The following is a 24,728-nucleotide window of genomic DNA, read 5'->3' as shown; positions in this document are numbered from 1 at the left end:
AAGACTTCTGTGAGCAACTTTGGAAATAGATGATTTCAGAGATTTGATTTATTTTTTCTTTTTTTGTGTGATCTTGTTACTGTTGATAATCCTGTATTTTTTTACATTCTTGTATGTTATGTGTTAAATCATTTACTTTTATTTCCCACTGTATTTGTTCTAAAGGCTTATTTCCATAGGGTCATAACTATAAATGAATAGACTTTAAAATATAAAAGAGGTCCAGGGGCACCTGGGTTTCTCAGTGGGTTAAGCCACTGCCTTCAGCTCAGGTCAAGATCTCAGGGTCCTGGGATTGAGCCCCGCATCGGGCTCTCTGCTCACCAGGGAACATGCTTCCCCTTCTCTCTCTTTCTGCCTGCCTCTGCCTGCTTAGGATCTCTCTCTGTGTCAAATAAATAAATAAAATCTTTAAAATATATATACATATATATAAAAGAGGCCCAGAAAGATTAAGTAGTAATAATAAGTGATATGTTTATTGGTTCATTTCTATAATTCTCACAGAATCAAACAGTTTCTGGATTTCTAAACTTTCTGTATTACTTGGAGATTTCTGCTACAACTTAAGATCTTGCCTTCTATCACAAAGTCATTTATCATTTTCTGCCATGAAAAAAAAGTTACAAATAACATGAAAAAACAATAAAATAAAGACTGGCAGATCTTGAGTCTGTAATATTATTGAGGTGTGAGCTTCATAACTTTTCTCTTAACTTTCTTCTTCTGATTTTTAGAGGACACTCTTCTCACACAAGCATGAGGAGTACTTAGTGCAGTTATCAGTACCAACAGTGTGTGAATTTACATATACACATTTTCCCTGGAAATCCAGACTTGGCTCTGGCAAACCCCTGAGAAATTAAAAAACACAAGTCATTGGCCATACTCACCATGTTCATACTAAATGATATTATTTAAAAACCACTATGTGAAATTCATTATGCCTAATGCTGTCAAGAACTCAAGGCTGTAAAGACACTCTCCCTCTTTTGCATAAAGAACTCATGCATTTATAGAAGAGATGAATATAGACACAGTAAATAAGTTTCACAAAATGTGATAATTATATACAAGTGGGAAAATATACACCAGTATAGAGAGAAAGAGAATGATCTGGCTGGAAAATTATGGCAATAGCATGATAGGACATATGACCTGGGATATAAAATTATGTTTTAAGTACAGATTGGCATAATAGAAGCCATTCAATTATGCATGCACAGCTGCAGTTGAAGGAGGGACACTTTGCTTATAAAAACATTACATTAGATACTCAATATTAGTAATGAAATTTAGTATATGCATATATACACATGTGTGTTTTGGTGTCTGTGTATATCTGTGTCTGTGTAATATGTCAGGACCTTTCCCTGTGCTCTGATGAGTTCTTCAGTTTACAAAGTCATCACTGACATAAATGACATACAGCAGATGCTATCAAATACTCTGGTTGAATTTAGTCCTTGACTAAAGATCTAGAGCATTTTAGGTATTGTCAGTAAAACTACCTTTCATCAACTCTACAGCAAAATTAGTTGTCTAGTATTGCCTGGAAAAAGTAAAGCTTATCTACTCAATTATTAAATGCATAATACATTCTTTTTCAAAATGTCAAAGAAATTAGAAAAAATTCTGAACTGCATAGGAAAAATAAATTGTCAAAATATTTTATACATTCTTCTATTCATTAATTCCACATACATATTGAGTATTCTGTGTAGCAAACATTGTACAGGGTTTGAAGCAGAGAATATTCAAGTTACAAAATTCTAATAAATAAAATGATCAACCATGTCATCTAATGTTATCCTGAATCTGATTACTAAAATTATTTTTTTTATTTGACAGAAAGAGGATCACAAGTAGGCAGAGAGAGAGGGGGAAGCAGGCTCCCCACTGAGCAGAGAGCCCAATATGGAGCTTGATCCCAGGACCCTGAGATCATGACCTGAGCCGAAGTCAGAGGCTTAACCCACTGAGCCACCCAGGCGCCCCTGATTACTAAAATTATTAAGAAATGTTTTTATTGTCATAATGTTTATGACATTCTTCCTTCCCTAGAAGATTGATGAAACTTACTGTTTTTGTGGGAATGTGATTACCCTATATGAAGAGATAGACCATGATCACATAAGAAACCTGATAAAGGGGTACCTAGGTGGCTTAGTTGGTTGAGTGTCTGCCTTTGGCTCTGGTCATGATCCCAGGGTCCCAGGATCAAACCCCATGTCAGGCTTCCTGCTAAGGACACTGCTTCTGTCTCCCACTGCCCATCCCATTCATGCTGCCTTTCTCATTCTCTCACTTTCTCCCAAAATAAATAAATAAAATCTTTTTAAAAAAGGAAAACATATAATGATACCAAAACCTCCATTTAAAAAACATTGTATACTTAAACGAATTTTGAGATGGAAATATTAAATCCCTTTATCTTTTATAATTGTTAATTTGAAAATGATATTCTTGTAAGATAAATTTATTTGGGCACTTATAATGAAAATATGCCAAAGATATATCTTGCCTTTCTCTATAATTTAAAATGAAAGGATGTGATTTCAAAGCCAATATGATATTTCATTTGGCAAAGGAAGAAGAATAAAATTCATTATTAAAACCAGAAAAAGTAATAAATAAAATTATCAACCATGGAAATAAGCAGACTCAGAATTTAACACAATGGTATAGGTTAAGTCCAGAAAAATATTCAAGGTTGTTCACATGTTTAAATATTTACACAAACCATGAAATATTTAAATGACATGTGAAATGAGTTAGGTTATTTAAATATTAAAATTTTAATATATGATAAATATGACATTAAATTCAGTGATTAAAAATAATCATTTAAACAGTATTCTGACAATTGACTCCCTAATTGAAATATACATATTGGGGATAGACAAAATTATAACTAACGTGAATACACATGTACATGCTTCAACTTTCCCCATCTTATGTCAAAACAAATTTTAAATGTGTAAAGACAATCTCAGTATACCTGAACGTTAACTCTTTGCTCACTTAATAAAAGCAAATAAACTTAAACAGCAAATCACTAAAGAAAAATACTGGTAAGAATGTCTAAAAGAGTGTTTAGAAACTTAATATATAAGAAGCTATAGCAAAAAATAAAAAAGTAAATAGGATAAAATGGTCAAAAACATTATTATAGGTTATAGGAAAAATCGTTTCACTAAACATCAGAAGAATATAACCTTAAAGAACAAAATAAAAATAATCAGCTATCAAAATTATCAAAACTTTGAAATTCTAAGTTTGTCACACAGTGATGAAACAGATGTATACATAGATAGATAGATACAGAAACACACACACACCCACACACTTGCCGTAATTGTCTAATGCAATGTTTCTGGATCACAGTTGACCAATATGTACTTAAAACCATGAAAAGAACACAAACTCTGTAGCCAAAGAGTGAAATTTTATACTTCTAAGAACAACAAAGATGTCCCAAAGTTTATATATAATCATATTCTTCTTTACATTACATTTCTTTCTTTTTTTTAAGATTTTGTATTTTTGTCAGAGAGAGAGAGAGAATAAGAGAACGAGCACACGCAGGGAGAACAGCAGGCAGAGGCCGAAGCAGGTTCCCCTCTGAGCAAGGAGCCACATGTAGGACTAGATCCCAGGACCATGGGATCATGACTTGACCTGAAGGCAGATGCTTAACCAGCTGAGTCACCCATTTCTTATCTAAAATTGTAATTAATCAGATCATCTAATAATAGAAGCATATTTACACTAATTTAAAAATATCTGAATAACTTTATGATTTATAAAATTGCTGACAGTATAATATGAAATAACAGAAGCAAGAAATAAAAATGTCCAGATTCTGTCCCAGGTAATCTTCTCTATTTCCTCAAGCTCTTTAAGCAAAAGACATTAGGAAAGGAATAAAGAATTGGGTTATATATTAGAAACTTACAGCTCAGGAGAAGGAGAGGAGCCATCCTCCCACTTCCATTTATTGTCCTCCTCCTTGTAAGACAGGCCAAGCCAAGTATGATTTACTGTAATTAATTTCATGATATTCTGGATGGAACCAACAGATACAAAAGCATTAATAATAAAAGCACATCAGAGATGAAAATATGTAATTTGTGTCAGGCAAGAAGTAAGGAATCATAAAAATAAAAATACTGCAGTCTATATATGTCCAGTCCACTAATAAAGGAAACATCAAAAAGTTACTTGTTCTGTAGTGTCTGTGCTTTTCTCAAACCAGGAATAAATATGAAGAAAAAGAAAAGATAGCTAATAGAAAACTGTATAATCAGCAGGACATTGCACACTAAAAATAATATTTTAACTCATTTTAGCACTTATTAAACTCTGTGACTATTCTTCTAGATTAAAATATATCATTGAACAAAAATGAGAAAACTCCCAATTTGGTGGGATTGGGTCCAGATAAAAGTAAACATCATATACACAAATGATATGTAAGAAGGTGACACATTCTATGAAAGAAATTAGAGCAAGGAATCACAATGTGGTATCACCTCACACTGGTGAGAATGGCTAAAATCAACACTTGTTGGTAAGGATATGGAGAAAACGAACCACCGTTTTGCACTGTTGGTGGGAATCCAACTGTGCATCCCCTGTGGAAACCAGTATGGAGGTTCCTCAAAAAATGTAAAAAATAGAACTACCCTATGACCCAGTGACTGCACGACTGGATATTTACCTAAAGAATACTAAAACATTAATTTGAAAAAATATATGTATCCCTATTTCTATTGCCACATTATTTACAATAGCCAAGATATGGGAGCGGCCCAAGGTGTCCATCAATAGATAAATGGATAAAGAAGATGTGGCATATATATCTCCAGTGGAATTTTACTCAGCCATAAAAAGAATAAAATCTAGTCATTTGCAACATGAACGGAGCTACAGGGTATAATGCTTAATAAAATACACCAGTCCAAGAAAGACAAATACCATATGATTTCACACATATGTGGAAGTTAAGAAACAAAACAAATGAACAAAGAGAAAAAAAGAGACAAACCAAAAACCTACTCTTAACTATGGAGAACAAACTGTTGGTTACCATTGAGGAGGGGAGGGATGAGTCAATTCGATGGTAAGGATTAAATATCACTCTTATCAAAACATAATGATGTCATTATTTCTGTCACTGAATTAAATAGAATGAGTTAATTTTGAGAAAAAAAAGGTGCACTTATGATGTACACTGATCAATATATAGAATTGTTGAATCACTGTGTCATACACCTGAAACTACTATAGCACTGTATATTAATTATACTGCAACTAAAATAATAAAAGAAATTAAAGATCAGGCAATGAAAAGAATAAAAATTAGAGCAGGGTCAGAAGGACTAGGCATACAAAGGAAGGCCTCTGGAGGGGTAGAAGAAAAGGTGGGCACTGATGCACAAGTTGCAGTTTTAAATGGGGGTTGTCAGGGTGGGTCTCATTGAGAAAATGGAAACAGAATGAATGCTTACTTGAAGAAGGTGAAGTAGTTAGTCATGGTTATAGGAGAGAAGAACATTACATGCAGAGGGAACAGCACATGCAAGGTTTCTACAGGAAAAGTATGCCTGGTATGTTGGGAAAGAAAAGGTGTTCTGAAGTGGAGCATACCAGGAAAAGATGAGTGAAAAACAAAGCATGGGTATTGCTTTCTCTGGTTTTAGAGGTGCAGGTGAACAGTTACTTTAACTGGTACCTATCACATATTCATATCTCAGAATCAAAGAATAAAATACAATCTCACCTCCAATCTACCCCCTTCTGTCTTAAAAAATGTAGCATTCAAAGAGACACACAGATCAGAACAGTTTAACCAAGAAACCATTTCCATGGTTTGATGGTAGCAGTGGTCTTTGTACTGAACCCAGTGCTTCAGAAGATGTCCACACTCGACTCCTAGGAAAGAAGATAATTATAGCTCAGAGTCCACAGACCCTCAAAGCCCACAAACAAAGCCTTATTTCTTCAGACCTTTCCCTTTTAAGATATATAAAATTGTTATTAAGAATTATTATTTTTAAAAAAAGAATTACCTACTCAGAATTTTCTCGATTTCTCCCAAATTACCTTGTTTTTCCTTTAGTTTGTGTAAAGCCTCAATGAGATAATCCTTCTGGCTCTGGAGCCACTCTAGGGTTTCTGCATAGAACAGTAAGACTTAATAGATGAAAATACACATTATATGACATTATTGTTTTTACTATCTTAAGGGTCATAATAATGAAATTCTCAAGTGGCAAATACACAAATAATTCTGGTTTAGTTCCCTTCTCTTCTGAATTAGTTTCATCTCTAGCTGAAATAATTGATTGCTTAGAAACCAGCCTTTTAAAATGCAGAACATAGTGTTCATAGTCAGCAGTGTTGTATTATTAATTCAAAGTTGCTAAGAGACTAGATCTTAACTGTTCTCAATAAAAAATTGATAAATATGTGACATGATATATGATGGTAGCAATCATACTGTAATATATAAATGCATTAAACCAGCATGCCACACACCTCAAACTTACAAAATGTTACATTGTAAAGCATATCTCAATAAAATAAGAAAAAAGAAGAAGGAAATCTGTCTTTAACAGAACCTATCATGAAAGGACTCTCTTGGGCGCCTGGGTGGCTCAGTGGTTAAGCCGCTGCCTTCGGCTCAGGTCATGATCTCAGGGTCCTGGGATCGAGTCCCGCATCGGGCTCTCTGCTCAGCAGGGAGCCTGCTTCCTCCTCTCTCTCTCTCTCTGCCTGCCTCTCTGCCTACTTGTGATTTCTCTCTGTCAAATAAATAAATAAAATCTTTAAAAAAAAAAAAAAAAAAAAAAAAAAAAAAAAAAAAGAAAGGACTCTCAAATGATTGATTCAGTCATTCAGTATAGATTTGATACTTTGCAGGAAACAAATATGGTAATACGAAGCTTTTGTAAAATATTTATTTATGGTAAACAGGCTATTTTATATTATAATTAATTAGCATAAAAGAAGCTTTATGATGACTCCAGTATTTCAAACTTCTCTCCTTAGGAGACATTTAGAAACTATGAAAATACTACGATTTTTCAGATATTTAAGTTCTCCCATTCCCCATGCTCCCCAAATATCTTACATGTACCTCTGTTTCACACCTAAACACTTTGATTTATTTTCAGTTTATACTATTTCTCCTGAGCCTCCTAAGGGTAGGGATCATGCGGATCACAGCCTGGTGGCTGGCATTTAATGTGCATTGAACAAATGTGAATGAATAAATGAGTGAATAAGCTAATTAAAATAGGAGGCTCTGTCTCAAAATGTGTGACTCAGTTTCAGAGGATGATGGGAAAAAGAAGCAAGAAACTGTCCAAACTGTCATGCTGCTGAGTCAGAGAGCTCTCTTAAGTTTCACAATCAGCCATTTCAGGGCTGTAGTAAGAACCAACTTGCGTCCTGTAAAGAGAGTTTTTTCTAGCTCCCACATTACCTTTGTTTCGGTCAAGAACTTTTTGGATCTTTAGAAAATTTTCGGTTTTGTTTTGTAAAGACTCAATCCATTCGTTCAAGATCTTCATCTTGGTTGCTGATGCCTCAACAGTGTGAAAGTCTAAGAACAAGAATTCGCAATATATGTAAGCCACATGCTTAATTATGAAACAGCAGTGTATTCAATTATAAAGAATATATTTTTTTAGTTTCCTACCTACTGAAGGTCTCCATAAATGTTTTTAAAAGTTGTAAAAAATTATTTGGCCAAATACTCTCTCATTTATCCACTATTATTTCTAAAGTCCACATCTAAATCTAAAATATCACCATGATTTCCTTATGAGTTTGAATACATGTTTCTATTAATAGAAAAATGGTCCAATTCAATTGAAACAGACAACAAAAATGGCAAACATGATTTTGAATAAACCTTTTGGCGTCATGATTTAATGTGTTGATTTAATGTGCAGAATTTCATTCCCTGATCAAAATTATAGTGTTTTCAGTATCAAACTAGTGTTATCAATGAAAGAGGAACATTTACTTTTAAATCACCAGTTGGGAATAATTTTAGTAATAATGAAAACATTCTATTGATCTAATTTAGGCTGCTGGAGATACTGAAAATTCAAACAAGTTATAAAAGAAGTTACTTTCTGAGTTCTAAATAAATACAGTTGTAAATTCATTGACCTTATTTCTAAGCAAATTGTAATTTTCAAATAGTAATAATAATAATTGTTATTATCAAAATCTCTACAGTAATTGTAATAATATTGCTTCCCTAGAAAAATACTGTAGTTACTGAGAGCTTACAAAGTTAAATTCCTCCATATACTAAAAATGTTGTGATAATTTCATGTCATTTTTTTAAAAGATTTTACTTATTTATTTAAGAGAGAGAAAGAGTTCACATAGGCAGAGCAGCAGGGTATGGGGGGAAGCAGGCTCCCTGCTGAGCAGAAAGCCCAATTCAGGACTCAATCCCAGGACCCTGAGATCATGACCTGAGACGAAGGCAGAGGCTCAACTCACTGAGCCAGCTAGGCACACCTAATTTCTTATCATTTTTTGCCTGTTCTTTTTTTCAAGGCAACAAAAGGTTTACCAAAAGCTATTATCTGAAGATGATTTAAAGAAGCATAACCTGAGAAAAGTTTTCCCCTAATTAATCAGACTTACACTGATATCCAAAGAACCCACACAACATCAAGAGCAGCAGGGTGAAGATTCCCACAATCACAGGAACGATTCCTTGCAGAGTAAAGGAAAAAGAGGGAGCTAAGAAACAGAGTAAGTGATAATCAGAGATATTGTGAGCTTCTATTGTTTAAAAGATTAACACCATTATTTTCCACTTGTTATTGCTCTTAAAATATCCCCAAATTTCTAATACTATCCAATGTGTGAATTACTATAAACTTTTAGGCTGAATGCAAAGGGAGAAAAAAAAAAAAAAAAACACTTAAAAGAATGTGCAGAAATGAGTTAGCATAGGGGACCTGAGTACCATCCTTTGAAAGGTCTGTTTGTAAGGTTGGCCTTTGGCATCTAGAAACCTATATTTCAAGATGGTTCCCACCACGGTTATTGACAAGAATGGTTCACTATTCCTAAACTGTTTGTCACACTATATAGTTTATGATGAACACCTACTTTCCTTCTGGAAGTCTGGAATTTTGTTACATGTCAGCCAGAGGTTGCCTATATAATCACTCCCAATTAAGATCCTGAACATCAATTCTCTAATGAGTTTCCTGGGAGGGCAACATTTGATACACATTGTCACATCTTACTGGAAGAATTCGTGTGACCCATGGGACTCTACTGGGAAAAGACCCTACTCTCCACCATTCTTCACTCCATGTACATTTTCCCTTTGCTGTCTATGCTTGTATCCTTCCATTGTCATAAATCTTAACTATAAGTACATGTATCTGTGCGAGTTCTCCCAGTCAATTATCAAACCTGAGCATGATCTTAGGGACTTCGACCACAGGTGAAAATTTTACATACAGGTATTAAATATCCTTAAATATCAGGTATAAAATTTCAGTTCAGATTACCTTATCCTCACTAATATATTCAGATGAGGAAGTACTTAATTATTTTAAATCTCTGTTATTATTAAGATAAAATTCTTTATTTGAACTCGCTGACTAGTAGTATATTCTTCTCCTAAAGGATTACTGAAAATCTTATGGAATTTTTTAACTGGATGATATTTGGTTTTAGGTGAAACATCATCTGTAATTTCTTCAGTTTCACCACAATTATATGTTACATTGCGACATTCTGGAAACCAAACTTCCAGCCATCATTGTTTATAGTCTTTTCTATAGACTGTATTGTTAAAAAAAAAAAAGTATTTGTACTTCTGAATAATTAGACTTCTGAAATAAGGTGAAACTCTGCCATCAAAGAAAATGGTTATATTAATAACTAATGTCCAAATCATTTCTTCAACTTTCCAAATACAGTAATGGTAGTTATCAACCAGAGACAATTTTGTCCCTACAGGACATTTGTAAATGTCTGGAGACATTCCCGGTGTCACAACTGAGGGGTAAGTGTTACTGGTGTCTAGTGAGTAGAAGCCACAGATGCTGCTAAACATCCAACAATCACTGAACCACAACACTTACCTAGCCCAAAATGCCGGAGGTGCTGAAGTTGAGAAATCTTGCTCTACTAAATTTTTTTTTTATAATCAAAAGGAGGCAATCATATAGTAGGGTTCTACCTTTCTTGTCTTTTTACAAATTTTCTGAAATTTAAATCATGATCATGTTTTAAATTTTGAATTTTGATCATGTTTAAGTCTCTCAGTCTCATCTCAGGAAACAGGTCTAAAGTTGGGCAAATGGCTTTTTTTAATCTTTGAATATTTTCCTTAATGTATGAAATTTTCAAATGTCTTTGTGAGAAAATACACTTTTATTTTGCTTCCATATACATTCTGAAAATTTTTGTATCTCTATATTTTCTCTAAGTTGTAAAATTCCCAAATAGTAACAGAGAAAATTAAAATCAGGTGAAGAAGTACCATAAGATAACAAAGAGAGGACATAAGTGCGTAAAATCTGCTATGTATACTGTACCATTTATCCTGGTATGCTCAGAAACTGGGCTCCATTCATGCTCTGGAGGAGGAGGAAGCGGAGAAGGAGGAGAGGGAGGAAGGTCAGGAGATGGTTGCAAGTCCGCAATAGGTATTGTCTCTGTCTGCTCTGTGGTTTCTTTTAGCATAGAAAATAAATTGAGATTAGAACTTAATTTAAGAGATTCATGACTATTTTAAAAAATTACTGGAAAAACAATTATAGTAGTAGACATTCAAACCACATTTCCATTCAACAGCCCACTCAGCTAAAATTATTTAAATGATTGATTACACTTTAGGTTGAGCCAGGAAACAGATCATTATTTCTGTTAATTTTATTTAAAAGCATCCTCTCAGTATGTCTGAAAAATATTAAATAAAATATAAGAACTAATGCCCCTGTTATAGTCATAACCAGCAGTAATGATAGACAAAGATAATTAAAACGTTACTTTCATTAAAATGGCATAGGATTTTGAATATAAAAAAAAATACCTGGAGGCAGCTCAGAGTCTGAAGCATTGGACATTATGAAGCCTTCTAGATGATTTCTTTATCCCTATAGTGAAGAAGAGCCCACAAAGATGCTGGTAGGTGAAGGAAGAGATTCGTTCTCTACTATCCTCCCAGAGTTGATGAAAAGTCCAGACCTACTCTAAGTAGGGCAGCTACTTACAGTTGTATGAGACTAACTTAGTTTGGTAAAAACCACAAAGGAAATGTGAAAATAACTGGATATATTTCTAACCATTTTGCAAAAAAATTTTTTTTTAAATTCCCATTTAATTAAATTATGTAAAATAAGACTTTTAATAACATCTGATTCATGCAAGTAATAATCGAAATAAATTAGGAAAAACCACCATCATAAAAAATTGTAATTGATAGTTCATAGTGAAAATTTTCATGAGAATTGAGTATGTACTGAAGGAAGACATAGGTGTGTGAATCTAAGGGTCTAGACAACTAGAGGAATAAGAAAAGGAACAATACTGGAAATAACAGATATCTGTTAAAGAGAGATTTAAATGACAACCTATAATAAATGGCTATTGAAGATATAGACCCCATAATAAAATCTGTAGATCTAGATATTGACAGTTTGGCTTAAGGTTTTTCCGTACCACGCCTCTCCACCAACTTTTTTCTTTTTTCAAGTAAAAACAAGTTCTATTTAAAGAAATAAATTTGGGTGACCACCAACAATCTACTGTTCACTACTTACTGGACGCCCATGGCTCAATATTTGTAGTGAGTAGAAGTAGATATTGTACATAAACAAAAATAGACATAAGACTCTTTCTCATCATTGGGGTTATAACCTCAAAGAAACAAATATATATTTAGGTCAGTCTGGTTCAACCCACACAAGATACCTTAGACATAGGCAGTTGTCATGTTTTCCACTCTTCTATATCCAGTTCAGATCAGTCTTACAAGTAAATCCTAAAAATATATTGCATTTTATCTTTTAATATATGAAATGTAAGGTGGCTTGGCTAAAGCAAATATTATAACATTACTGTTCACTCAAAGATCTCAGTAAATTTAGGGATGGAAAGAGCTGAAATTTAATAAAAACAACCATTCATTGACTTCTTGCCCATCTTGTTCTTCATTTTTATTTGTTTATTTTCTGACTTTAAATTTAAAAATTTGGTGCATTGTATTGGTTAAGATTCAGATAAGTACAAGTGGGAAAAAAGAAAAAGCATTGATCCCTAATGTTTGAATATCATATGGATATATATAGTATTCCATTCATGTATCCTTTCATTCTATTAGAATGAAATAAATTTCCAACTTTAAGATCACTGACTGTGTTCTTGAAAGTTCAACTTCATGCTAATGATCGCATCTCTTATGACTTCTAACTCTGGATCCAAGAACTTTCTTCATACGGTCTCATTCTTCCCCAATCTCATTATTTGTCCCCAGAATGTTTATGCATTTATTTAAGCCATGTTTGCAATAAACATGCTCACCCTTTAAAAAAAATAATAAATAAACTTACTGTACTGTAGCTTTTCGAATTTACTAATCATCTCTCCACTTGAGTAGTTATATATCCATGCATTTTAAAGAGAGAACACTTTAAAGAATAAGTCAGAAGAAAAGTTCTACATGTTTTGTTGTTTAGAAGCAAAAACCAAGTTGCAGAGTAGTGGGCACTTGTCCAGCATAAAAAAAGACAAGTGGAAGGGAAATGAGGAGGAACAAGAGAAATAGAAGGAGAAGGGGGGAAAAAACAAGAAGAAATAATGTGTAAATATATTTATTTAATTCATATGAACATAAAAAATATTTATACTGGTCATCATAGACAAGTGAGACTTTAAGAGGAAAAAAATATTCATATTTGCTCCATTTTAAGCTTCACATTATATACATGTGTTACATTTATCATGTTTTTAAATAAGTTCTGTTTGAGATAGGGAAGTAAAAGAAAAGTCATTTAGCATAAAGAGAAAAGTCATGCTGTGAACACACTTTATCTTAGAAGATACCCATAACAGTATTATATCCAAGAACCGGAAATATCAGGGAAAAAAATGTGTCCATAAAAAAGGAATTGGTTAATTCCCTCCTAATATAATGAAACAATACATACAATATAATCATTTTATTGAAATCTACTTTATGACATAGATGTTCATGTGGAGAAATTGACTGAATGAAAAGACTTTTAGTCAAATTAAAAAGTATCTCCATCACAGGGCAAAATACCAACAAAATGAAAAGACAAAGCATGCAATGGGAGAAAATATTTATAAATCATTGATCTTATAAGGGACTAATATCCAAAATATATGAAGAACGCATACAACTCAATAACTAAATAATTTAATAAATACACAAATGAGTACATTAGTAAATAAATAAATAACCAATACAACTAAAATATGGACAGAGAAACTAAGTAGATATTTTTCCAAAGAAGATACACAAATGACCAATAGGTACATGAAGAGGTTCTCAACATGACTAATCATTGGGAAAGTGCAGATCAAACCCATAGGAATTCCTCACCCCTAAGAACTGCTATCATCAAAGAGGTAAGAGATTAACAAACTTTGACCAGGGTGTTGAAAAAAGGAACACTTTTGTATTGTTAGTGGGAAGTCAAATTAATGCAACCATTATGGAAAACAATATAGACATTCCTCAAAAAATTAGAAATAGAACTACCACATGATCTAGCAATCCCACTTCTGGGTATGTATCCAAAGGAAATGAAAGCATGATCTCAAGGGGTACCTTCACTCCCATGTTTATTGCAGCATTATTAACAATAGCCAAGACATGGAAACAACCTAAGAGTCTGCCAACAAATGAATGGATAAAGATCTGATACACAATACATGCATACAACACAAATATTACTTAGCTGTGAGAAAGAAATCCTGCCATTTATCACAATATGATGGACCTTAAGAGCATTATGTTACATGAAATAAGCCTGACAAAGAGAGACAAATACTGCATGATATCACTTATATAGAATCAGAAAAAGAAAACCAAACTCATGGAAACAGACAGTAGAAGACTGGTTGCCAAGGGTTGTGGGGTAGAGGAAACAGGGAGAGGTTGGTATAAGAATACAAACTTTCAGTTATAAGATGAATAAGGTCTGAGGAACTCATATGGTAACACTATATTATATAATTGAAATTTGCTAAGACAGTAGAACTTAAATGTTTCCACCCCCCCCAAAGATGATGTTTCAATAAAGCTGAAAAAAAATGTGAAACTTAAAATCATACAAAGATAGAAAGGGAATGGAAGTATGAACTTTATTTTTTGTTGTTTTTTTCAGCTTTATTAATATATTTTAACATTTATAAGTTTAAGGTGTACAACATGTTAATTTGATATATTTATACATTGCAAGATGATCCCCACTATGAAGTTAGTTAATACCTCATCCCATCATATAATTATCATTTCTATTTGATACAAACATTTAAGATCTACTACCTTAGCAACTTTTAAATATATAATATCTGTACTGTTCTACAGTATCATTAACTGTAATCACCATGTTGTTACGTTAGATTTACAGAATTTATTTCTTAAGACTGGAAGTTTCTATCCTTTGACCAACATCTCTCGATTTCCTCCATTCCATAGCCCTTGGTAGCCACCGTTATGCTTGCCATTTCAATTAGCTTGCCTTTTTTTTTTCTTTCTGAGACACCATGCAGGAGTTTTATTTTTTTTTCCAAGTTTTTATTTAAATTCAAGTTAGTTAATTTAGTGTAGTATTGGTTTCAGGAGTAGAATTTAGTGATTCATTACTTACAACACCTAGTGCTCATCACAAGAGACCTCTTTAACGCCCATCAGTCATTAGCCAATCCCCCCAACCATCTTCACTCCAGCAACCCTTAGTTTGTTCTCTGTAGTTGAGTCTCAGATGGTTTGCCTCCCTCTCTGTTTTTATCTTATTTTATTTTTCCTCCCCTTCCCCTATGTTCATCTGTTTTGCTTCTTAAATTTCACAGGAGTGGAATCTTGTAATTTTCATTCCCTGACTGACTTTATTTCACTTAACATAATACTCTCTAGCTCTATCCATGTTGCTGCAAATGGCAAGATTTCATTCGTTTTTGGTTGAGTAATATTCCATTGTACATATATATGCGACTTCTTATTTATCCATTAATTAGTCAATGGACATCGAGTTCTTTCCATAATTTGACTATTGTTGATAGTGCTGGTATAAACAATGGGGTGCATAGTTAGTATTTTTGTGTCCTTTGGATAAATACCTAGTAGTGCAATTGCTGGGTCATAGAGTGGTTCTATTTTTAACTTGGAACCTACTGTTTTCCAGAGTGGCTGCACTAGTTTTCAATCCCACCATTGGTATAAGAGGGTTTCTCTACATCCTTGCCAATATCTGTCATTTTCTGAGTTACTAATTTTAGCTATTCTGACTGGTGTGAGGGGATATATCATCATGATTTTGATTTGTATTTTTCTTATGATGAGTGTTGAGCAATTTTTCATGTGTCTGTTAGCCATTTGTATGTCCTCTTTGGAGAAATGTCTGTGCACTTCTTGTGTCCGTATCTTAACTGGATTATTTGTGGGGGTTTTTGGGTGTTGAGTTTGATAAATCCCTTATACATTTAGGATACTAACCCTAATATGCCATTCGTAATGGTTGATTGAGAAGTCCTAATAGTTCATTTTTGCTTTTGGTTCCCTTACCTCTAGAGATGTGTCGAGTAAGAAGTTGCTATGCCTGAGGTCAAAGAGGTTGCTACCTGTGTTCTCTTCTAGGATTTTTGTGGTTTCAGGTCTCACCTTTACATATGTCATCCATTTTCAGTTTATTTTTATGTATGGTGTAAGAAAGTGGTCCACTTTTATTCTTCAGCATGTGGCTGTCCAATTTTCCCAACACCATTTGTTGAAGAGACTGTCATTTTTCCATCCGGTTTTCTCCCCTGCTTTGTTGAAAATTAGTTGACCATATACTTGTGGGTCTATTTCTGGATTCTCTATTCTGTTCCATTTGATCTATGTGCCTGTTTTGGTACCAGTACTTTACTCTCTTGATTATTACAGCTTTGTATTATAACTTGAAGTACAAATTTGTGATCTCTCCTGCTTTGCTTTTTTTTTTTTTTTCAACATTTAGCTATTTGGGGTCTTTTCTGGTTCCATACAAATTTTAGAATTGGTTGTTCTAGCACTGTGAAAATTTCTGGTAGTATTTTTTTAAATAATTTATTTATTTTCAGCATAACAGTATTCATTATTTTTTTCACCACACCCAGTGCTCCATGCAATCTGTGCCCTCTATAATACCCACCACCTGGTATCCCAACCTCCCACCCCCCGCCACTTCAAACCCCTAAGATTGTTTTTCAGAGCCCATAGTCTCTCATGATTCACCTCCCCTTCCAATTTACCCCAGCTCCCTTCTCCTCTCTAACACTGGTAGTATTTTCATAGGGATTGCTTTGAATGTGTAGATTGCTTTGGGTAGTATAGAGATTTTAACAATACACATTCTTCCAATCCATAAGCATGGAATGTTTTTCCATTTCTTTGTGTCTTCCTCAATTTCTTTCATAAGTGTTCTCTAGTTTTCAGAGTAAAGATCTTTTAACTCTTTGATTAGGTTTGTTCCTAGGTATCTTATGAGTTTTGGCACAATTATAAATGGTACTGATTCCCTTGATTTATCTTTCTGCTGCTCCATTATTGGTTCATAGAAATGCAACAGATGTATGATGATTTTATATCCTGTGACTTTGCTGAATTTATTAGTTCTGTATCAGTTCTATATCAATATCAGTTCAAGCAATTTTTTGGTAGGGTCTTCCAGGTTTTCTACATAGGGTATCACATCATCTGTGAAGAGTGTAAGTTTGACTCTTCCTTGACAATTTGGATGTCTTTTATTTCTTTTTGTTGTCTGATTTCTGAGACTAGGACTTCCAGTCTATGCTGAACCACAGTGACAAGAATGAACATCCCTGCTGTGTTCCTGACCTTAAGGAGAAAGCTCTCAATTTTTCCCCACTGAGGATGAAATTAGCTGTGGTTCTTTCATATATGGCATTTATTATGTTGAGGTATATTCTCCCTATCCTTACATGGTGGAGGGTTTTTATCAAGAAAGAATTATGTATTTTGTCAAATACCTTCTCTGTATCTGTTGAGAGGATCATATAGTTCTTATTCCTTCTTTTATTAATATGATATAAGACATTGATTGATTTGCAGATATGAACCACCTTCATCCCAGGAGCCCAGGAATAAAATCCGCTTGACCATGATGAATAATTCTTTTAATGTACTGTTGGATTTGATCTGCTCTGTATAAAATACAGTTTGAGAATTTTTGCATCCATGTTGATCAGGGATAATGGTCTGTAATTCTTTTTATGGGGATCTCTGTCTGGTTTTAGAATCAAGGTAATACTGGTCTCTTAGAATGAGTTTCAAAATTTTCCTTCTGTTTCTTTTTCTTTCTTTCTTTCTTTTGAACAGTTTCAGAATAGGCATTAACTTTTCTTCAAATATTTGGTAGAATTCCCCTGGGAAGCCATCTGGCCTTGGACACTTGTTTGTTGGGAGAATTTTAATCACAGATTCAATTCTTTGCTGATTATGGATCTGCTCAAATTTCCTCTTTCTTCCTGTTTCAGTTTTGGTAGTTTATATGTTTCTGTGAGTTTATCCATTTCTTCTAGCTTGCCCAATTAGTTGGTATAAAATTGCTCATAATATTGTCTTATAATTGTTTGTATTTCCTAGGTATTTGTTGTGATCTCTCCTCTTTGATTCATGATGTTATTTATTTTGGTCCTTTCTCTTTTCTTTCTGATAAATCTAGCAAATGGTTTATCAATTTAGTTAATTCTTTCAAAGAACTAGCTTCTAGTTTCATTGATCTGTTCTATCCTATTTTTTTCTGTATCATTGATTTCTACTCTAATCTTTATTATTTTCCATCTTCTGCTGCTTTAGGCATTGTTTTGATGTTCTTTTTCCAGCTCCTTTTAGGTGTAAGGTATTTGAGACTTTTCTTGCTTCTCTGGGAAGGCCTGTATTGCTATATACTTCCCTCTTATGCTACCTTTGCTTCATCCCAAATGTTCTGGACTATCATGTTTTCATTTTCATTTGCTTCCATGTATTGTTTTTTATTTCTTCTTTAATTTCCTGGTTAACCAATTCATTCCTTAGTAGGATGTTCTATAACCTCCATGTATTTGTGATCTTTCCAAATTTTTTCTTGTGGTTTATTTCAAGTTTCATAGTATTGTGGTCTGAAAATATCTATGGTATGATCTCTGTCTTTTTGTATTTGTTGAGGGTTGATTTGTGACACAGTATGTGTTCTATTCAGGAGAATATTTCATGTGCAGTTGAAAAGAATGTGCATTCTGTTGCTTCAGGATGAAATGCTCTAAATATATCTGTTAACTTCTTTTGGTTCAGTGTGTCATTCAAAGCCATTGTTTCCTTGATCTTCTGCTTAGATGATTTTTCCATTACTGTAAGGGGGTTGTTAAAGTCTCCGATTATTTTTATATTATTATCAATAAGTTTCTTTGTGTTTATCATTAGTTGTTTTATGTATTTGGGGTCTCCCAAGTTGGAGGCATAAATATTTACAATTGTTAGATCTTCTTGTTGGAGAAATCTCTTTTTCATTGTATAGTGTCCTTCTTCATCTATTATATTCTTTGGTTTAAAATCTAGTTTGTATGATATAAGTGTGACCACTCTGGTTTTCTTTTTATGTCCATTTGCATGATAAATCATTCTCCAACCCCTCAGTTTCAATCTGGAGGTGACATTGGTCAAAATGTGTCTCTTCTAAGCAACATATTGATAGCAATTTTTTTTTCAATCCATTCTGATACTCTATGTCTTTTGTTTGGAGCATTTAGTCCATTTCCATCCAGAGTAATTATTGAAAGATACGAATTTATTGCCATTGTATTCCCTGTAAAGTCACTGTTCTGTAGATTGTCTCTGTTCCTTCCTAGTCCTCATGGCTTTTGGTCTCTTTCCTGCTCAAAGGGTTTTTAATTTTTCTTGCAGAGCTAGTTTAGTGTTTTTCAAATCCCTTAGTTGTTGCTTATCTTGGAAACTCTTATCTTTCCCATTCTGAATCGTAGTATTGCTGAATGAAATATTCTTGGCTGCATATTTTTCTCATTCAGCTCATTGACTATGTCAAGTCACTACCTCTGGGCCTGCCACATTTCTCTGGACATGTCTATACTAACAATTTGTGTCTACCCTTGTAGATTAAGGACATTTTGTTCCTTGCTGCTTTCAGAATTCTCTCTTTATCTTTGTATTTTACAAGTTTCACTATGATATGCCCTGGTTTTGACCTGTCTTTGTTGATCTGGTACAAGTTCTCTGTGCCTTCTAGACTTGAGTACCTGTTTCCTTCCCCAGATTAGGGAAGTTCTCAGCTATAATTTTGTTCAAATAAATCTTCTCCCCTTTTTCTCACTCTTCCTTTTCTGGATCTCCTATGATATGGGTATTATTGTGCTTTGTGGAATCACTGAGTTCCTTATATCTACATTGGTGAACTAATAGTTTTCTTTCCCTCTTCTTTTTTATAAAAATACATTTTTATCCCCAGGGGTACAGGTCTGTGAATCACCAGGTTTACACACTTCAAAGCACTCACCAAAGCACATACCCTCCCCAATGTCCATAATCCCACCCCCTTCTCTCAAACCCCCTCCCCCCAGCAACCCTCAGTTTGTTTTGTGAGATTAAGAGTCACTTATGGTTTGTCTCCCTCCCAATTCCATTTTCTTTCATTTATTCTTCTCCTACCCACTTAAGCCCCCATGTTGCCTCACCACTTCCTCATATCAGGGAGATCATATGATAGTTGTCTTTCTCTGCTTGACTTATTTCACTAAGCATGATATGCTCTAGTTCCATCCATGTTGTTGCAAATGGCAAGATTTCATTTCTTTTGATGGCTGCATAGTATTCCATTGTGTATATATACCACATCTTCTTGATCCATTCATCTGTTGATGGACATCTAGGTTCTTTCCATAGTTTGGCTATTGTGGACATTGCTGCTATAAACATTCGGGTGCACGTGCCCCTTTGGATCACTACGTTTGTATCTTTAGGGTAAATACCCAATAGTGCAATTGCTGGGTCATAGGGCAGTTCTATTTTCAACATTTTGAGGAACCTCCATGCTGTTTCCCAGAGTGGCTGCACCAGCTTGCATTCCCACCAACAGTGTAGGAGGGTTCCCCTTTCTCCGCATCCTCACCAGCATCTGTCATTTCCTGACTTGTTGATTTTAGCCATTCTGACTGGTGTGAGGTGATATCTCATTGTGGTTTTGATTTGCAATTCCCTGATGCCGAGTGATATGGAGCACTTTTTCATGTGTCTGTTGGCCATCTGGATGTCTTCTTTGCAGAAATGTCTGTTCATGTCCTCTGCCCATTTCTTGATTGGATTATTTGTTCTTTGGGTGTTGAGTTTGCTAAGTTCTTTATAGATTCTGGACACTAGTCCTTTGTCTGATATGTCGTTTGCAAATATCTTCTCCCATCTGTCTCTTTCCCTCTTCTTTTCAGTTTCTCCATTTTCCATAATTTTATCTTCTATATCACCTATTCATTCTATTCATTCCTCTACTTCTTCCATCCTCATTGTGATTATATCATCAATTTTGCAACTCATTTGTAATTTTTTTTTAAATTTTAGCCTGACTAGTTATGGGTTTTTTTTTTTTTTTACCTCAGTAGCAAGGGTTTTTCTGGTGCCTTCTCTGCTTCTTTCAAGCCCAGCTAGTATTCTTATGACTAGTGTTCTAAATTCTTGCTCAGATATATTCTTTTTATCTGTTTTGAGCAAATAGCTGGCTATGATTTCTTTTTGATCTTTCTTTTGAGAAGAATGCCTCTGTTTTGTCATTTGATCAGGTTTCTGTCTCTGGCAAGATATGAAAGCTTGTTATATTTCCTTTTCCTGAGAGTAATGTTATATTAGGAGGGGTCCTTCACTATCCAGGGCCTGGTGCTTCAGGAAGTGTTTCTCATGTTTGCTGTATGCTCTCTACTGTTGTGTTTTAAATGCTGTTTCCCACAGGTCTGTCCTCACAGAGATCCTCTTAGTTTGCAGTGAGGAGTGTTTGGAACTTTAACCAGGTGTTCTTTGATTTGTTTATTAAAATAAGCATTTAAAAAAAAAAACTGATCCAAAAAAAGAGAAAAGGAAAAGGAACAAAACAAACAGACAAAAGACTATAAGCCTGATTCCAAAGAAAAAGAAGGAAAAAAAGAAACCTGATCCAAAAAAAAAAAAAGGGAAAAGGAAATGAAATTCAATCAAAAAATCATAAGCTTGATTCCAAAGGAAAAAAGAGAGAGAATGAGAGAGAGAGAGAGAGAGAGAGAGTGTGAGAGAAGTCCTGGTCCTATTTCCACTAGAAGCAAAACTGACAATTTGGAGCACTGGATGATCTACACTTGGTTTGTGTGGCGGACCTGTGCTGGTCTTCTGGGGGAGAGGCTCACTACACTGGCTCACAGTCAGATCTGCCCTAGTAAAGATGTACTTGCAGGGTGCAGGGGTGTGGGGTTTGGTGTAAGTGGCTCCAGCCTCCACTGGGGGCCCTGTGTAGCTCACTGAAGCAGAGGGCTGGGGAGGGGAAATGGCATTGATCTGCTCTCACCTCCCTAGAGAGGAGAGCTAGGGCCTATCAGTATTCAGGAAGCCCTCACAGAAAAGCAAGCAATCTCCTCTTGTGTCCCAGGCTTTAATCAGATCCCTGCCCACACCTTGTCTGAGCCCAGGTCTTTGGAATGCATGGTACCAAAGCTCTCTTATGTTTAAAATCTCTGGGGTGCAGCTGGGATTCAAAACTCCAAATCTTAAAGGACCCAGCATAGTGCAGACCTGCTCCTTTCCTCCAGAGAAGAGTGACCTCACTCTGTCTGGGATCTTACTGTTCCAGAAAAGCAATCACACACCCCTGCAGGTGCTTGGAGTTAAAGGCAAAGCACAGAGAAAAGCAGCAACCAGATTATCTATGCTCTGTCCCCTGTCAATGAAGAGCCGCTCAATATCACCCAAAGGGTCTTTTGTCCTTTGGAGGCAATATGCCCTCTTCCAAATGTACTCCAGGAAGGGGAATGTTCTCTCCCAGTGTGGCCCAAAGGATACCTACACCATGCTGTCCACTCCCAGGTCTCTACCCACCTCCTCCCCAGGAGCGACACCATGCCTGGCTGACTCAACTCTAGCAATTGGGGTGGACTTCCAAACGCTTGGAGTTTGAGTTCTGCTACTTCCAAAAACTTCTGATAGTCAGTTCCTTTCAACTTCCTCATTAATGTTTTTGAAGAAGTGTTCTTCTTGCATGAATCCAATGTGCTTCTCTCTCTCCCCCTCTCTCTTTCTCTCTTTCTCCTCTCCGTGTAAAGGGTTTCCTTTCCTCCATGGAACCATGGCTTTTCTCTCCCCCAATTCATGTACCTGTACTTAGGGTCTGACACATTCTTTCCCTGTGCAGATTGTTCTCTTAATCTCAGATCAATTTCCTAGGTGTTAAAAATGATTTGATGTTAATCTAGTTGTGTTGGAGGGCAAGCCCAGGGACCCCCCACTCTTCTGTTATCTTAAATCCCTCCCCCTGGAAGTATATACTTAAAACATTGCTAATAGATGTCACTGGGCAGTTTAGCATGGGTGTTGCTTATTTTCTTTATAGTCTAATTAATTTTTTGAATTTTCTATAAGGGACATGCTTTACATTAATAGAACATATAAAAACAAATTGTTAAATAAAATTGAAATCAGCATATCATTTCTTCATCAGTTTATTTTTATATAACTATAGGCATTTTTTCCCAACTTTTTTTCTGTTAATAAATTTTTTCTTTTTCATTCAGGAATCATAGTTTTTATCATTGTTTTTATTCCGCCTTTTATTCCCTATTTACTTTTTCATATTTAATAATTGTGACCTATATTCAGCTAAGAATGTCATCTGAAAGAACCCGTTTTTTTCTAGTTATACACATTCCTAAGTCCTATGGTAGAATTTCTTCATTTCTGATTGAGAATTTAAGGCATTCCTGATTAAAAAGAATTGAATTGCAAAATGTATAATATAATGGAAAAGGCACTGGATAGTTTCAGAAAATCTGTACTGGCGTCAACATAGTTGGATTCTCATCCAAGTTTTGTAGCTTTGATGTATCAGTTTTTTTAGTCAGTTGCCATTGGCCAAACTTACCCATCTACAATATGACAAATTAGAACAAATGATCTTAATATACTCTGAACTTAAGGATATGTAAGTATCTGCAGTAACTTAACTTTAATTATTTTTTTGTCCCAGCCAGACTAACAGTGAACTCTGAATTTGAATAATTATGAACCATTTCTATTAAAACTTTCTAGGATGACTAGAAATCCTGCTTTTTTGTATAATGCATTTTTTGGTTAACTTTAATAATCAGGGAAAATTAATCAAAACTTGACTTGACATTTGAATTATACCATTTCATCATTTTTCACAAAACAAATATTAATAACACATAATTAAGGTGAGATTTGTTTTTTTATATTTATTAGATGTTAATGGAATTTCTATATATATTTTAAAGTTCTTTCACATCAGTTAATATTCTGAATTATAAACCAAGTGAAGACAACGATGGTAATTTCCCACATATCCCTATATAATGCTTATTATATGTGACTATGTTTTAAATACACCTCTTAAGGGCAAAGACTGTAACATTTCACATTAATTTCTATAATGACCAGTATAGTATAGGTATAGCATTTTCAAATTTAGCAAATAAAAATAAAGGACACTTAAATTTGAATTTTAGATAGATAAAAAAATGTAGGAAGAATATTTATACCATAAAAATTTTCATGGTTTATTTGAAATACAAATTTCACTGGGAATCCTGAATATTATCTGACACCCTACCCTAATCCCAATAGGATGCTAAAAGGTATTGTTTAGAACTGATAAAAATGGAATAAATAAATTGAAATTACTGGTCTTTCTAATGAGTTGCTTCCCCTTTTGATATAAGACTATTTTGCCAATGTTCTGTAATTGCTTAGGATATAAGTAATGTGAAGTTATAATACAGGTAAATAAAAATAAGAATTATCAGCCTTAATTTCACTCTACAGTTTAAAAATGCTATCACATTTACTTCAAATCTGCATCAATACATTTCAATGTGTGACCATGTCTTACACATCCTTCACTCAGTCTGAAAGGCTTCTGTGGGATAAAAAGAATACTTGTTCAATCTGATGAAAATATTAAAAAATTCCACTGTACAATCTATTCATAATGTCTAAAATTCTTTTTTTTTTAAATTTTTTATTTTTTAACAACATATAGTTTTATCCCCAGGAGTACAGGTCTGTGAATCACCAGGTTTACACACTTCACAGCACTCACCAAATCACATACCCTCCCCAATGTCCATAATCCCACCCCCTTCTCCCAAACCCCCTCCCCCCCGGCAACCCTCAGTTTGTTTTGTGAGATTAAGAGTCACTTATGGTTTGTCTCCCTCCCAATCCCATCTTGTTTCATTTATTCTTCTTCTACCCACTTAAG

At 34.4% G+C, this 24,728-nt stretch overlaps 1 protein-coding gene across 2 annotated transcripts; it reads right to left on the bottom strand.

The window, feature by feature from the left end:
* Window positions 1-457: 457 nt before the first annotated feature.
* On the bottom strand, window positions 458-11,241 carry LOC106004630 (NKG2-D type II integral membrane protein). 2 transcript variants are annotated; one of them, XM_013050782.2, is made up of 8 exons: window positions 11,093-11,241; window positions 10,596-10,733; window positions 8,677-8,775; window positions 7,493-7,612; window positions 6,109-6,180; window positions 5,786-5,937; window positions 3,959-4,065; window positions 458-854 (listed from the first exon to the last, which is right to left on the bottom strand). In XM_013050782.2, exons 1-8 carry the CDS (start codon window positions 11,124-11,126, stop codon window positions 734-736), a joined length of 843 nt encoding a protein of 280 aa, XP_012906236.1. In that variant the 5' UTR covers window positions 11,127-11,241; the 3' UTR covers window positions 458-733. The 2 variants fall into 2 exon arrangements, with proteins under 2 accessions (XP_012906236.1, XP_044929025.1); XM_045073090.1 differs by having other exon boundaries at window positions 8,677-8,748.
* Window positions 11,242-24,728: the final 13,487 nt, after the last annotated feature.

The sequence above is a fragment of the Mustela putorius genome, unplaced genomic scaffold (genome assembly GCF_011764305.1).
Source record: "Mustela putorius furo isolate JIRA1106 unplaced genomic scaffold, ASM1176430v1.1 tig00537227_pilon_pilon_pilon, whole genome shotgun sequence".
In the NCBI taxonomy this organism is placed as follows: Eukaryota; Metazoa; Chordata; class Mammalia; order Carnivora; family Mustelidae; genus Mustela; species Mustela putorius.
The sequence above is the reverse complement of the archived record's forward strand: the minus strand, read 5'-3'. Positions and strand labels throughout refer to the sequence as shown.